General features: G+C 36.8%; 1 protein-coding gene and 1 pseudogene across 1 annotated transcript in view; one reads left to right on the forward strand and one right to left on the reverse strand.

The window, feature by feature from the left end:
* LOC132419265 (centrosome-associated protein ALMS1-like) overlaps positions 1–12,174 on the reverse strand; it is a gene marked incomplete at its 5' end in the record, with an annotated part of 60,704 nt that extends 48,530 nt beyond the window's left edge. Inside the window, 2 exons of the mRNA XM_060003252.2 lie at positions 1,937–2,074; positions 12,004–12,174. Coding sequence (XP_059859235.2) covers positions 1,937–2,074; positions 12,004–12,174 — 309 coding nt within the window. The remainder of the gene's footprint in view (positions 1–1,936; positions 2,075–12,003) is intronic.
* Positions 4,573–9,853, forward strand: LOC132419266 (eIF5-mimic protein 2 pseudogene; annotated as a pseudogene).
* Positions 12,175–15,576: the final 3,402 nt, after the last annotated feature.

The following is a 15,576-nucleotide window of genomic DNA, read 5'->3' on the forward strand; positions in this document are numbered from 1 at the left end:
TAAAGCAGAAACTAACACACCATTGTAAAGCAATTATACTCCAATAAAGATGTTTAAAACAAAAAAAAAGTGAGATGGAGGGCTTCCCTGGTGGCATAGTGGTTGAGAGTCTGCCTGCCGATGCAGGGGACACAGGTTCGTGCCCCGGTCCAGGAAGATCCCCTATGCCACAAAGCGGCTGGGACCATGAGCCATGGCCGCTGAGCCTGCACGTCCGGAGCCTGTGCTCCGCAACGGGAGAGGCCACAACAGTGAGAGGTCCGCGTACCGCAAAAAAAAAAAAAAAAAAAAAAAGAGATGGAAAGAGAAAAGCATTTTGGGCAAAGGTGACTACATATGAAAAAAATGGAATCAGGAAAGCAACTGAACATCTAAGAAACAGTGCAAGTATATAATTTATTAGATTATAGAATTTGTAAGGAAAAGAGAGAAAAATTAGCATTTGAAAAGTTCTTTGGGAGCCCATTCTACTGTTCTGAAAGACTAGGCTAAAAAATTTAGTTTTCATTCTTTTTTTTTTTTGCGCAGGCTTCTCATTGCGGTGGCTTCTCTTGCTGCGGAGCACAGGAGGGCTCGAACCCGTGTCCCCTGCTTTGGCAGGCGGATTCTTAACCACTGCACCACCAGCGAAGTCCTAGTTTTTATTTTCAAGGGCAATGAAAACTTTTTGATGAGGAAATTAACATGATCAAAACTTTTTCTGAAGCATTTGTTTAAAAACAGCAAAAAAGCTGGTAAGTTTTCAAATACAATATTTGCCCAGAATACAATATAACTTCTGAAAAAGAATCAATACACAAAAAAGAGAAGTGGCTAATTATACTCCAAAATATGTTTCTATTTATACTTGTGGCAGACTACCAGCTGTCCTCTGAAATCCATTTTCCTTTTCCTCTAAAATAGAACCTGATTTATCTGGGCATACCATAATAGAGATTATATTTCCCAGCCTCCCGGGCAACATAGGTTGGTGTGACCATGTGAATAAGTCTGGCCAATAGGATGGAAGGGGAATGGTACATTTAACTTTTGAGAAGTATTTAAAGGAAGAAATACACTTTTTTCTTTATCCTTTTTTTTTTTTTTTTTTTTTTGTGGTACACGGGCCTCTCACTGCTGTGGCCTCTCCCATTGCGGAGCACAGGCTCCGGACGCACAGGCTCAGCGGCCACGGCTCATGGGCCCAGCCGCTCCGCAGCATGTGGGATCCTCCCGGACCAGGGCACGAATGTGGGATCCTCCCGGACCGGGGCACGAACCCGTGTCCCCTGCATTGGCAGGGGGACTCCCAACCACTGCGCCACCAGGGAAGCCCTCTTTTTCCTTTGTTTTCCTTTTTGCTGGCTGGAATACGTGTCTGACAACTACAGCATGAGAATGGAGGCTAAAATGTTGAAGCAAAAGGAGAGAAAGAGCTTTGTTCCCTGATACTCTTTTCTGTCTTCTTTAAGCCAATGTCATTTTGTTTTTGTTTTCATCTCTCAGAGCCAAAACTATCCTAAACGAAACACACTTTTACAGGCATTTTTAATCAGCACAGTCCTACCAAAGTAAATTAACTGGGAAGGTAGTTAGGAAGTAAACAAGCTAAATTCCTGAAGAACAAAGGCCTATATAAAACAATTTTATTAGAGAATTAGCATCTCATGGCAACAAATGTTTTTATCAGTAGAGTTTTTAAAAGTCCATTATGTGAATTTCTGGCAATGCGATTAATTTGTGTATAATATTCATAAAGTTCTCCAAAAATATCTCAAGGAGCTTTAAAAATGTTAGTTTTACCTGCCAGTGTACACCAAAAGTTGCAGCTAACATCCTATTTCACATATGAACAAGATGGAGGGTTGAAGAGAGCAAGAATATATAATATTTTTCTATTTATATTCATTTTAGAAGGTCAGAATAAAACAATAGGCAGATGATTCAGTTCCACTACCTGTAATGTCTTTCTGCAAGGATTCTTTTTCTTCAGATCGAGAAGCCTCGGTCACTGCCCTTTCACTGTAGATCTCCTTTTTCTGGTTTTTGTCTGAGAGGTCCTCATCCCCAGTGGTAAGAACTTGAACTTGAGCATCTGGAATAATGATGTCATTTGATCCCAGGGAGAAGGAAAAGATAACACAAGCAAGTAATCCACCCCTTCCACCCCAAACAAAAACCAAAACAAAAACCTCTTTATATATTAGGAAAAAAAGCATCTCTTAGGCTCAACCATGTAAAAGCTGTGACAGTTTTAAGGACTTTATAACATATGACAGTTTTGGGGGGTTTGGAAAGTTCTCCATATTTTTCTGTGTACAATCACTTTAAACAAAATCTGTTCTTTGCTGTTTTGATGCAACAGTTAAAAAAAAAAATCCAGATCAGGTATCTTTCAAAGTAGCAAAGTACATCTGAACAAGACTATTCAAAATTTTTGTCACTTAGGGGGCAAATTTTGATATTTCATATAATCCTAGAAAAGCATCTATATCATCTAGATTTTATATATAGTACTTATATAATTCTTTAAAATCTCCTGAGGTTAAATTTGTCTAATGCTTTCTATTTTCCTTCTGTTTTTCTTGGTCATACTTGCTAGAGATTTATCTACCTTATTGGTCTTTTAAAATCAGCTCTTTTCTTTTCTTTTTTTTTTTTTTGTGGTACGCGGGCCTCTCACTGTTGTGGCCTCTCCCATTGTGAAGCACAGGCTCCGGACGCGCAGGCTCAGTGGCCATGGCTCACGGGCCCAGGCGCTCCACGGCATGTGGGATCTTCCCAGACCGGGGCACAAACCTGTGTCCCCTGCATCGGCAGGTGGACTCTCAACCACTGCGCCACCAGGGAAGCTTTCTTTTCTTTTTTATTGTATGAGAAAACGCAAGTGCAAAATAATAATGTTGGTAAATAAATTAAAAATCACCAATACAACAACTAGGATACAGTTATCAAGCAGTTAATACGGTTATATGTTTTTTACAATGGATTGACAAGAGATTCATTTCCTATCTCTAAGAATGAATATTTTTCAACAAAGCAGTCAGAAAGGCAATAGAGATTACGAAAAACAACATAATGAACACCAATGTGTCTACTATAGAGCTTAAGAAATAAGATAAAACATTACAGATATAATGATATAATGATAATGATACCCTGTGTAAAGCCTCAATGATACCATTCTCTCTTTTCAGTAGCAACCTTAAGCTCAATTTAGAGTTCGTCAATCTCAAGGATGTTCTTGAACTTTTTACTATACAGTGCTGCATGTATTAGTCAACAATGTACTGGATGGTTTTGCGTGTCTTTAAACTTTATATAAAGGGTATAATACTCTGTGTACCTTTAAATAACTTGCCTTTTACACTCAGTATTACGACTGGGGGATTTACTCATAGTGACTCTAATTAACTCATTCTCAGTGTTATGTAGAATTCTATGGAATTAATATATCAATTTTCACCTGTTGGTAAACTTTAGGCTATTTCTAATTTTTTTTTTTTTTTTTTTTTTTTTTTTTTGCGGTACGCGGGCCTCTCACTGTTGTGGCCTCTCCCATTGCGGAGCAAAGGCTCCGGACGTGCAGGCTCAGTGGCCATGGCTCACAGGCCCAGCCGCTCCGCAGCATGTGGGATCTTCCCAGACCGGGGCACGAACCCGTGTCCCCTGCATCGGCAGGCCTCTCAACTACTGCGCCACCAGGGAAGCCCTCTAATTGTTTAATACTGAAAAGCATTACAATGAACATTACTATAAAATTTCTTTGTAGGTTGTATGAGTTTCAAATATCTTCTCTCAGTCTGTGTCTTGTCTTTGAATTATTTATGATGTCTTTCGGTGCACAAAATTTTTCATTTTAATAATACCACTTATTTTCTTTTTCCTTCACGGTCTGTGCTTTGTGTGTCTTATTTAAGAAATCATTCTTTCATGGTCAAAGGTCGTCTGAATTCTAAAAGCTTAAAGTTTTCTTTTTACATTTAATATCATTTGGACTACATTTTTGTTTAATGTGCAGCAGGGATCTATCTGATTTTATTTTTTCTTACATATATAATCAATGGTCCAAACACTATTGAATAGTTCACCCTTTCTCCAGGATTGTTATGTCATCTGTATCATATATTAGTTTCCACATTCATGGGTGTGTTTCTGGGTCAACATGTTGTTCCACTTTTCTTTGTTTATTCCTTTGCAAGTGAGGTCTTAAACATATATATTATATATATATATAAATTATATATAAATTTTATATATGTGTACACACACACACACACACACACACACGTCTTTTGATGTCTGGTATAGCAAGTTCCCTTACCTTATTCTTTAAATATACTTCTTGAATTTCCAAAAAAATTTTGGAATCAGCCTGTCAAGTTCTATGAAAAAATCTACTGGAATTTTGAGTAGCAATTCATTGAATTCATTTAAGTCTTCCTTAATATATTTCAATGAAGCTTTATCATTTTCTCTAGTTTTTCATGTCCTTTGTTAGATTCATTTCTAAGTACTTATTTTTTGTTGTTTTTTAAAAAAGTATCTTAAAAAATCTTTTGCATTATGTATCAGAAGACATGTATCAAAAAATGCACAGAGAACTCAGTTAATTGTTAAAAAAGTGAACATGTACCCAGGTTAAAAAAAAAAAAATCTGCCTATATAACCCTATATGCTCTCCCCTCATTCTTTCAATCTCCCTCAGGCTGAGCATAACACCCCATTTTAAATGCAACAAATTACTTATATATCTGAACTTTATATAAATGGAATAATACAGCACATAGCCTTTATGTCTTGCTTTCTTCTCTTACATTATATTTGTCAGATTCGTTAAGTGTTAAAACATATATTTGTCTTTTACTCAGTCTCATTTACTGGTTACTATTCAACAGTGTTAATATGGTACAATTCACTCATACTACTGGAAAAATAATGGCATAATAAATATAAAAATAATGGCATCAGGGTAATTGCCAGTTTGGAGCTATTACAAAAACTGCTGTAAAGAATATTCATGTGGCAGAGGAGACACCGCCACAGTTGCCGCCACCTCCGGGATTTCTGGTTCTTTTCTCTTCGCCTTAAATTCGGGTGTCTTTTATGAATAATCAAAAGCAGCAAAAGGCAACGCTATCAGGCCAGCGTTTTAAAACCAGAAAAAGAGATGAAAAAGAGAGGTTTGACCCTACTCAGTTTCAAGACTGTATTATTCAAGGCTTAACTGAAACTGGTACTGATTTGGAAGCAGTAGCAAAGTTTCTTGATGCTTCTGGAGCAAAACTTGACTATCGCCGATATGCAGAAACACTCTTTGACATTCTGGTGGCCGGTGGAATGCTGGCCCCAGGTGGTACACTGGCAGATGACATGATGCGTACAGATGTTAGTGTGTTTGCAGCACAAGAGGACCTAGAGACCATGCAAGCATTTGCTCAGGTTTTTAACAAGTTAATCAGGTGCTACAAATACCTGGAGAAAAGTTTTGAAGATGGAAGTTAAAAAGCTGCTGCTGTTCTTAAAGGGTTTTTCAGAGTCGGAGAGGAACAAGCTGGCTATGTTGACTGGTGTTCTTCTGGCTAATGGAACACTTAATGCATCCATTCTTAATAGCCTTTATCATGAGAATTTGGTTAAAGAAGGGGTTTCAGCAGCTTTTGCTGTAAAGCTCTTTAAATCATGGATAAATGAAAAAGATATCAATGCAGTAGCTCCAAGTCTTTGGAAAGTGAGCATGGATAACAGACTGATGGAACTTTTTCCTGCCAATAAACAAAGCGTTGAACACTTCACAAAGTATTTTACTGAGGCAGGCTTGAAAGAGCTTTCACAGTATGTTTGGAATCAGCAAACCATAGGAGCTCGTAAGGAACTCCAGAAAGAACTTCAAGAACAGATGTCCCGTGGTGATCCATTTAAGGATACAATTTTGTATGTCAAGGAGGAGATGAAGAAAAACAACATCCCAGAACCAGCTGTCATTGGAATAGTATGGTCCAGTGTAATGAGCACCGTGGAATGGAACAAAAAAGAGGAGCTTGTAGCAGAGCAAGCCATCAAGCACTTGAAGCAATACAGCCCTCTACTTGCTGCCTTTACAACTCAAGGTCAGTCTGCGCTGATTCTGTAACTGAAGATTCAGGAGTATTGCTATGACAACATTCATTTCATGAAAGCCTTCCAGAAAATAGTGGTGCTTTTTTATAAAGCTGAAGTTCTGAGTGAAGAACCCATTCTGAAGTGGTATAAAGATGCACATGTTGCCAAGGGGAAAAGTGTCTTCCTTGAACAAATGAAAAAGTTTGTAGAGCGGCTCAAAAATGCTGAAGAAGAATCTGAGTCTGAAGCTGAAGGAGGTGACTGAATTTGAAACTACACCCTCAGTAAAGCAAACAGGAGTTGTAGATAAAATATCATGTCTCCTGTGTCCTGGTTCTTACATCTTCCTACCTCCCTATATCAAGCACGATATAAGGGCTTTCATGGCAAATTTTAACTGTTTCTACGGTTACTGGAGATGTTGGATTTAGTTTCTGAAACCATGTTTTAAGTAGCTACAGGAGCTACAGATTTGAATTTAATGTTGCATTAGTCTTTTCACTTATCTTCTACCTCCTGTATTTTCTACTGTAATAATGTAATTTAAGGCCTTCCACAATGAACAGTTCACTTTTCCCCTGGGTTTTCTATATCAACAGTTTTCAAGATATGATTTGGTTAAAAATAATTTGTTATAAAAATTGTTTGCAAATTAAACTGTAAAAGTAAAAAAAAAAAAAAGAATATTCATGTATGTCTTGGTGCTCACGCACATCCTTTCCTGTGGAGTATATAGTTAGGAACAGAACTGCTCTGTTATGCTTTTGTGTAACTTAGTAGATAATGGCAAATTGCTTTCCAAGGTCACTCTACCAATTTACATTCTTACCAGCAGTGAATAAGTACTGTTTGTTCTATATTCTTACCAACACAGTATTAACTTTTTCATTTCAGCCATTTTAATGGGTATGCAGAGATATCTTACTGTGGTCTTAATTTGCAATTCCCTGTTGATGAATTAAGTTGAATATTTTGCATACGTTCATTGGCTACTGGATAGTCTCTTTTATAAAAAGTACCTATTCAAGCCTTCTGTCCTTTTTAAAAATTGGATTGCCTAACTTTTTCATACTATTTGTATGAGTTCTTTTTATATTCTGGATAGAAGTCCTTTATGAGATATGTATTGTAAATATCTTCCCCACTCTGTGGCTTGCCTTTTACTCTTTTATTTGGTGTTTAATTAATAGAATCCCTTAATTTAATGTGGCATATCTGTCAGTTTTTTTTTTTATGGCTACTATTTTTTGGGGGTGGGGATCCAATTTAATAAATGTTTTCCCATTCCAAGATTGTGAGGACATACTGCTCTGTATTTTCTTGCAGAAGACTGACCTATCCATCTATCTATGCCTTTCATATTTAAATCTGAAGTATAAAGAATTGATTTTGGTGTACAGTGTAATGTAGGGGGGTCACAGTTCTATTTTTTTCCTAACATCCAATTTACCTAACATCATTTTACTGAAAAGATCATCTTTTCCCCCACCATACTGCAGTGGTACCTTTACTGTAAATCAGGTGTCCATATATGTGAATCTGGAGTATTCTCTTCTATGGTCAGCCTATTTATTCTTGTGCCAACATCACACTGTCTTAATTACTAAAGTTTCATAATAAGTTTTGATACTTGGTAGTGTAAACCTTCTAGAATCTTTTTCAATTTTTTATTATTTGTATTTAAGGGTGTAACGTTACCCCTAATCACTTTGGCTATCTTCTATACATTTTGATAGCAGAATTTTATTATTATTTAGTTTTAAATATATTGTAACTTCCAGTATGACTTTAACTTCTGAGTTACTTAGAATTACATTTTTAAATTTTCAAATACATGTTTATTATATTAGTATATATATATAATATTTACATATTAGGTATATTAGTTTCCTAGGGCTGCCACAATAAATTACTACAAACTGAGTGGCTTAAAACAAAATAAATTTATTCTCCCACAGATCTGGAGTTTAGAAGTCGAAATCAAAGTGTCAGCAGGAACATGGTCTCTCAAAAGTCTATCTGGGAGAATCTTTCCTTGTCTCTTCCAGCTTCTAGTGACCCCTAGTGCTCCTGGCTTCGGACAGCATAATTCCAATCTCTGCTCCTGTCTTCACATGGCCTCCTCTCCTCTTTTTATAAGTACACTAATCATTGGATTTAAGGCCCACCCTACATCCAGGATGATATAACCTAGAGATCTTTAACTAATGACATTTGCAAAGACCCTATGTCCAAATAACATCACATTCTGAAGTTTCCTGTGGACATGAATTTTGGGGGGATTACTACTTAACCCATAAAACAGATTTTTGTTTCATTTTGTTATTCCATGTTTTTATTGTTGAGTTCTACTTTAGCTACACTGTAGTCAAAGAAGCTGTTCTGTTTGAACATCAATTCTTCAAAACCAACAGCTTCATCAATTTTTCTAAGTGTTCCGTGTGTTCTTAAAAAAATGAAAAGTTCTCTATAGTAAGTCAAACTTTTAAATTCCATTTTTAAATCTTGTCTACTTTAATTTTCTTTCCTGGTCTCTCACTTTCTGATAGATATGTATTGTTGGGTTTACCTATATTTTCCTGTCATTTTTCCTGCATACAAGTTTGAGTAAAAGAAAATAAACTCAAATTTTATCTTATTGGTATATTTGAGACTTTTGTTATTATGAGGTAAACTCATAATATATATTAATATTTTTTGGCCTGGAATTTTATTTTGTCAATATTAACATTGCTCATTAGCTTTATTTTAGTTAGTATTTGCCAAATATATCATTTTCCATCTCTTCCATGTTTTGGGAGGTAAGGCAAAATAAACTGTAATCTAATCAAAAGAACATATACAAATGGTTTTGAAAGTCAAATAGTTCCAGTAAACTTATAACAGAAATCAACAGTTTTCAAATACCACCAATTTATTTAGCCATTTCTTCTAGTATCACTATCCTTGTTTCCAAATAACATGCCTTTATATTGCTGTATCCTTTTTAGTTCCAGAAATTATTTTTTATTTCCTTCTATGATCAACATGGATTTACCTTTTATAGAACTTTCCTGTCACACCCATATTCCCTCAATCTATCTTCTGAAAAGTTTTAGCCCTATATTAATGTTCATTGTTTATATATTATGTAAATTGTAGTCATGATGATTAAATCAATATTCAGTGATTGTGTTATGTTTCTATTATTCAGTTAAACCAACTAGTATACCGTAATCACATTTATTTTCTTTTACAAAGTTTTGCTTTTACTGAGGAGTTAATAATTGCCTATTTTTGCATTTGCTATGTTTCTATATACCAATCCCTACATCATCCTCATAAATGTAAATAGAATTGAAAATCTCTTCTAAATACAGTCAACTACATAAGGTATTCTATCAACTCGACCTTTTTCTTACAGTCCTCAATCTGAACTTGTTCTAGATCTTCTGTACCACTGCTGCAATGGCAATTCCTTTCCCCCCTCTTCTATGTTGGCCCCATTTCCTCCATCCCATGTTTTCCTTTAAAAAAAATTAAATCTACTCCTTCATTTTATTTAGTGAAATAATTTTCCCTCAGAATTTCAAGGCATCACTCCTTTGGTTTCTAGTTCCATGTATTATTTTTGAAAAGCTTAATGTCAGTCTAATTTGCATTTCTTTATATGGTACCTGTTTTCTTTCTGGAAGCTTTCAGAATCTCTTTCCTTGCCAGTGTTTCAAAATTTCAAGGTCATGTGCCTTGGTGTGGATTTTTATGTACATGACAATTCCTATTAGCATGGAAATTCATATCCTTCAGTTTTGGAATTTATTCCTATACTAGTCCTTTGAGTTCTTCTTTTCTATCTTTACTATCTCTATGGAACATCTGTTTTTGATGTTGACCCTCTGGGGCCAATCTTGAATTTTTTTTCATTTTCCCTTCCTTTTATGTTGTTTCCTAACAGATTTCCTCACTTTTATATTCCAATCCTTCTACTGAGATTTTTACTTCTGATATATTTAATGGGCTCACTTAGCTATTATACAGAAGTCACTATTCAATTTTCCCCAGCAAGTATCTTCCCCCTATTCTTCTAAATCCTTTAAAGTGAGAGGCTCTGAGGCTGGGCTTCTCCAAACGGTGAAATAAGAGGACTTCTCCTTAGGATGTTAAGTCTGGAAATAGACCAACAATAATAGTAGCAGTGGACCCACATAACAAGTGGGAAGTTATAGGGGTCCCTCAGTGAACAAAGCCTAACTTATTTCACACACATCATCCTTACCAAATGCAAACTAGAGGTGAGTTATATTTGGTAAGTTCATTGTGCAGACTTCTGATGGAGTTCCCTTAGTCTATCACTTTGTTCCCTGCCAATTTTTCTATATCCACCTCCTTCTCAATTGTCTGACAGTGGGATCACAGGGTTATCTATATGTACCAAATTACCACTAATATATAGCTTGTATATGAGAGTTTTCATTTATGAACTACATTTTGCAAAAATATTTGCCTTTCTATTTACTTGGCAGCCTCAACGTTAACTGGCAGATGTACTTCTTTTATCTTATTTCAAAAGACTTCAAAATGCTTTTCAGTGCAACAAAAAGTTATCTGGAAGAATAAATGTGTGCACTTTAGCAAGCAGCCTTTCATTCGGTTTCCTCATAAAAGCATTAACAACATCACATGAAGTCATTAACACTATGCCAAAACTGGAACATAGAGCCAGCCTATGTTTGAATACTGCCCCGGGATCAGTAGGTCCTATTTGCCTAATAGCTATGCACAGGAATAAAAAACTGTAAATGCAACAAAGCAACACATGCAAGTATACATGTAGAAATTTCAGTGGCTCCTGGAATTTTTATTTAATAAATACTATTGTGCATCAGTTAAAGAAGCACAATGTCAGGGATGCAAAGGAAAAACAATCATGCAGATTCCTAAAGATTAAAAGCTTTTATAAAACAGTGGGACCTATATCTGGGGGCAAGGATGAAAATTCAAATACCCACAGTCACCAGACTGACAAGGTAGATGTATGAAGTGGATTGAGTCCGAGACTCGTGGGGACTGAAGCAAACAGGAGAATGTATGTCCTCTCTGCAGAGGACAACCATGCCTCAGGGTCAACTGATAACTGCCATGGAATAATACAAGTTGAGTGCCACTACATATTCTGACTTCTCAAGGGAAGCCCCAAATCTTATTTTTAGATGTTGGCAGCAAAATTTTTAAAAATTTAAAACACCATGTGAGCCATACACTTTCCTGCAGAATCTAACCTATGAGACATTAGTTTGTACCATCTGACAGATAAATTCATGAGGCATTTTAATCAAGATTTTCTATGAATTTTAGTCTTTAAAACATACTTAAATGGATACTATTTCATTTCAAAAGTTGCAATATATTTCCCATAGTGAAAATAAAGTCTACAGTTTTCAAAAATCTAAAGCATTTAAAAAGATTTTATATTTTCCTTCTTGTACATATCCAATAAAACAGCTAGGAGAAAAGTTTCCATTAACAAAGCAGAAAAAAAAGAAAGCCTGAACAATACTCTCATTTAAGATGAACAGGAAAAAAAAAGGCCACAGAGGGCTTCCCTGGTGGCACAGTGGTTGAGAATCTGCCTGCCAATGCAGGGGACACGGGTTCGAGCCCTGGTCTGGGAAGATCCCACATGCCGCGGAGCAACTGGGCCCGTGAGCCACAACTACTGAGCCTGCGCATCTGGAGCCTGTGCTCCGCAACAAGAGAGGTCGCGATACTGAGAGGCCCATGCACCGCAATGAAGAGTGCCCCCACTCGCCGCAACTAGAGAAAGCCCTCGCACAGAAACGAAGACCAACACAGCCAAAAATAAATAAAGAAATAAAGAAAGAAAGAAAGAAGTTCCTTTTTTAAAAAAAAAGGCCACAGAATACACAAAGCCAATCCAGTCACCTGCATTATCTTTCTGAAAGGGTTTTTTCCCCATTGACAAGGATGCCTTAGTTACCACCCTCTTACTGTAGATTCCCTCTTTATGTTTAATGTTAACAGTGTCTGCCAGGTCATCATCCCTTGTGCCTAGCACCTGAGCCGGGAAGTCTGGAGCAATGGCATCATTGGATCCTACAGAAAAATGGAAAAGTAGTACAGTTAACACAAGTACAGATTGAAGAAAGACAAAAAATTTACCTCTTAAACCACTTCTATAAAAAAGGCACTACCAAAAAAAAAAAAAAAAAAAAAAAAGGCACTACCATGGGAGTGTTACAGGGTAATCAGAAGGAGACATCAGTCAAACTGAAGCTGTCAGAAATGTACAATATTGCAACAATATACTGGAGAAGCAAATGACATAAGAGGAGACATATAAATTAGAAGGGAGACAATTTCTGGCTCAGGAACATTTTCAGAGGAGGAGAAAATAGTTTGTACCTTGGAAAATAAGTAGGCTTTTTGAAATATGGAGAGGAAGAAACAAAGGTATTTTAGGTAGAGGTTACAGCATTAGCAAAGACCAGGAAGCAGGAAAACAGATTAAACAAAAAAATCAGATACTTTTGTGGTCAGACTGTATTATGGACTACATTAAAGACAGTGGTGGGAGATATTAAAAATTGTTTGGGGTCTTCCCTGGTGGCGCAGTGGTTGAGAGTCCGCCTGCCGATGCAGGGGACATGGGTTCGTGCCCCGGTCCGGGAAGATCCCACATGCCGCGGAGCGGCTGGGCCCGTGAGCCATGGCCGCTGAGCCTGCGCGTCCGGAGCCTGTGCTCCGCAACGGGAGAGGCCACAACAGTGAGAGGCCCGCGTACCACAAAAAAATAAAAATAAAAAATTGTTTGGGACAAAATTCAGCAGGGCATGGAATCCCAAGCTATATGGGTAAAGAGTGTAAATTTTACCGTACATGAAATGCAACATCATTAAGGATTTTTTAATAAAGGGAACTGCAATCAGTTACATTTTAGGAAGCTTAATCTGACAATAATACAAAAGACAAAACATTGTAAGGAAAATTTTATGTGATAAAGTAAATACAAGATTTGAAAGTAATTTTATTTTCTTTAAAATATATTTCAATATTCTTAAAACCACTAATATAGGAACTGATAAGAGAAGTTTATCCATGTCACATATAAGAGGCAAAAGAACATCTCTGGATGTACAAGAGTTTATAGTAACTATAGAATTATCTTCTACAAAGATGCTTTTCTTTCTTAACTGGTACTCCATACTTCATGCATTTTCTAAGCACCTAAAATGTGTATGGCAATAAAAGCTGGGTAAGTATCAGTTCATTTGTACAGTATAAATATAAATAAGTCATGAGTTATATTTCAGGACAGATTGCAAGGATCCTATTAAGCCTTCCGGGTCATATGTACACTGAGCTTTTCTTTGCTTCCGTGGCATCACGTTCTTTTATTTGCTCCCTACCTCTCTGGTAAATCCTTAGTGTCCTTTCTTCCACCAAATCTCTCAATGCTGGAGTTCCTCAAGGGGTCAGAACTGGGTTCTCTTCTCTTCCTGGATGAACTCATTGATCATCAATATATGGAACACTACATGTGGATGACCAACAAATATATATATCTAGCTGGAACCTGTTTTCTGAGCTTCAGATTCTAGCATTCAGGACACAGCTAGCCTCTAAAGCATTTGGAGGAAAAATTAGAAAAAGATGTCCCTTCCTCATAAAAAAAAATTTTATTTTATATATTATGATACAACACAAACAACTATACGTGAGGGTCTCTTCACCACCTCCCTTTATTCTCCAAAAGAGGTGATTATGTCAGGTTCAGAGTTAGGTAAGGAAGAATAATTAAGTTCCTGAGAGCAGTGCATGGATGTACAAGAGAATCAACCTCCTTGGAGCTGAGAGGCAGTTGAAAGAGAGTGTAGCCACACATATGTGTATATGCCATTGAATGTATGTGTACTTATTTTCCTGCATCTGTGCACAGCTGCAGAATGTGTGAAGATTTACGTTTCAGGCAGGAAGAGAGTTAACATTATTGCTCCAGAACTCTAACAGGAGATTTGGAATCTTCACACCTGGGTGTTTTCATAAAAAATGGCATATGTTTATGACGTGAACAGAGCCACCTTCTAGATAGTGCCCTTGCATACAAACTCAACTGTAAACATTCAATTTACATTTAATTGCAGGTTTAACATCTCTACATGGATGTGGAACAGAAATCTCATTTTTAACATGTCCAAAGCAGATATTTTAACCATCTTCTCCAAATCTGCTTCTTCCTCAGGCTTCTCCATCTCAGTAAATGGCACCTTTATTTACCCAGTTGCTTATTCTAGAAAACTAGAACTCATTTTTTTTTCACCTCCTTCTCCCTTACTCTCCATATTCTACTACCAAGTCCAGGAAGAACTATTTCCTAAAAATAAGTTGAATGTGTCCACTTCTCTCCATCTCTGTCATCATCACTCTAATCCTAGGTGCTACCACTTCTGACACTAATTACTGCAACAGCCTTCAGCTAACTGGTATCCTCACTTCTACTTCTTGACCCTCCCTTCACCTGGGCTCCTTGCCTTTCCATCCACAAGCTATTCTCCATATAGCAGCCTGAAAAAAATTTACAAATGTAAATCAAACCACAGTTGCCTACTAGAAGAAAGTTCAAATGCCTTAATATGGTTTACACAACCCTGGATCATCTTGAACCTACCTATCTTTAACCCTATCTAGCCACAGCTCTGCTCTACCCACACTGCCTTCTTCTCACTTGTCAAATGCATCAAACTTTCCGGTTTCTGGAGCTCCTCCCATTCTGTTCCCTTCCGCCAGAACACTCGACTCCCCACTCTCTGCCTGCCTAACTTACCTATATCCTCTAGATCTCAGCTCAAAAGTTTCTTCTTTGGAAAGGCCTTCAAGGGCTCCTAAAACTAAACTGGATCCTTTTACTCTCTTAAAACTCTTCTTTATTTTCCTAACTCGTCATTTGTAATTATGTACTTATTTGTATCTATTTGTTAATATGTGTCTCTCCACTTGAACATGATCATATGGGGCATGTTTATTTTGCACAGCGGTATAAATGTAGCACCTAGCACAGTATCTGCCAGAAACATGGTAAGAACATTAATACTTTTTTGGTTGAAGAAAAAATGAACATAAGCTGAAAGTTTCTGTGACCTTAAAAAAAAAATAACCTGGTCATTGCAGAAAATTCAGAAAAGTAAGCAGAAAACAAACAAACCAAAAAACTCGACCATACTTTGGTTATAGATCCTTCTAAATGAATATATAGTGGGATCAAAATGTATATACTTTCAGTATCTTTTTTTCCCACCCAAATAGAGATATATTTTATTTAAATGGAATTTAAAGTCAGCATATAAAGTGAAAAAACATGCAGGGTCAAAATCATCCTTGAAGGTTGAAATTGATATCTTGTCTGCTCAATAAATCCATCAGAGTCCACTTTTTCCCCCTGGCTTGTAACAAATCACTGTGCCTGCATCTAAGCACCTGATGAAGTACCTGACTTGTGTT

This window comes from Delphinus delphis, unplaced genomic scaffold (genome assembly GCF_949987515.2).
Source record: "Delphinus delphis unplaced genomic scaffold, mDelDel1.2 scaffold_78, whole genome shotgun sequence".
NCBI lineage: Eukaryota > Metazoa > Chordata > Mammalia > Artiodactyla > Delphinidae > Delphinus > Delphinus delphis.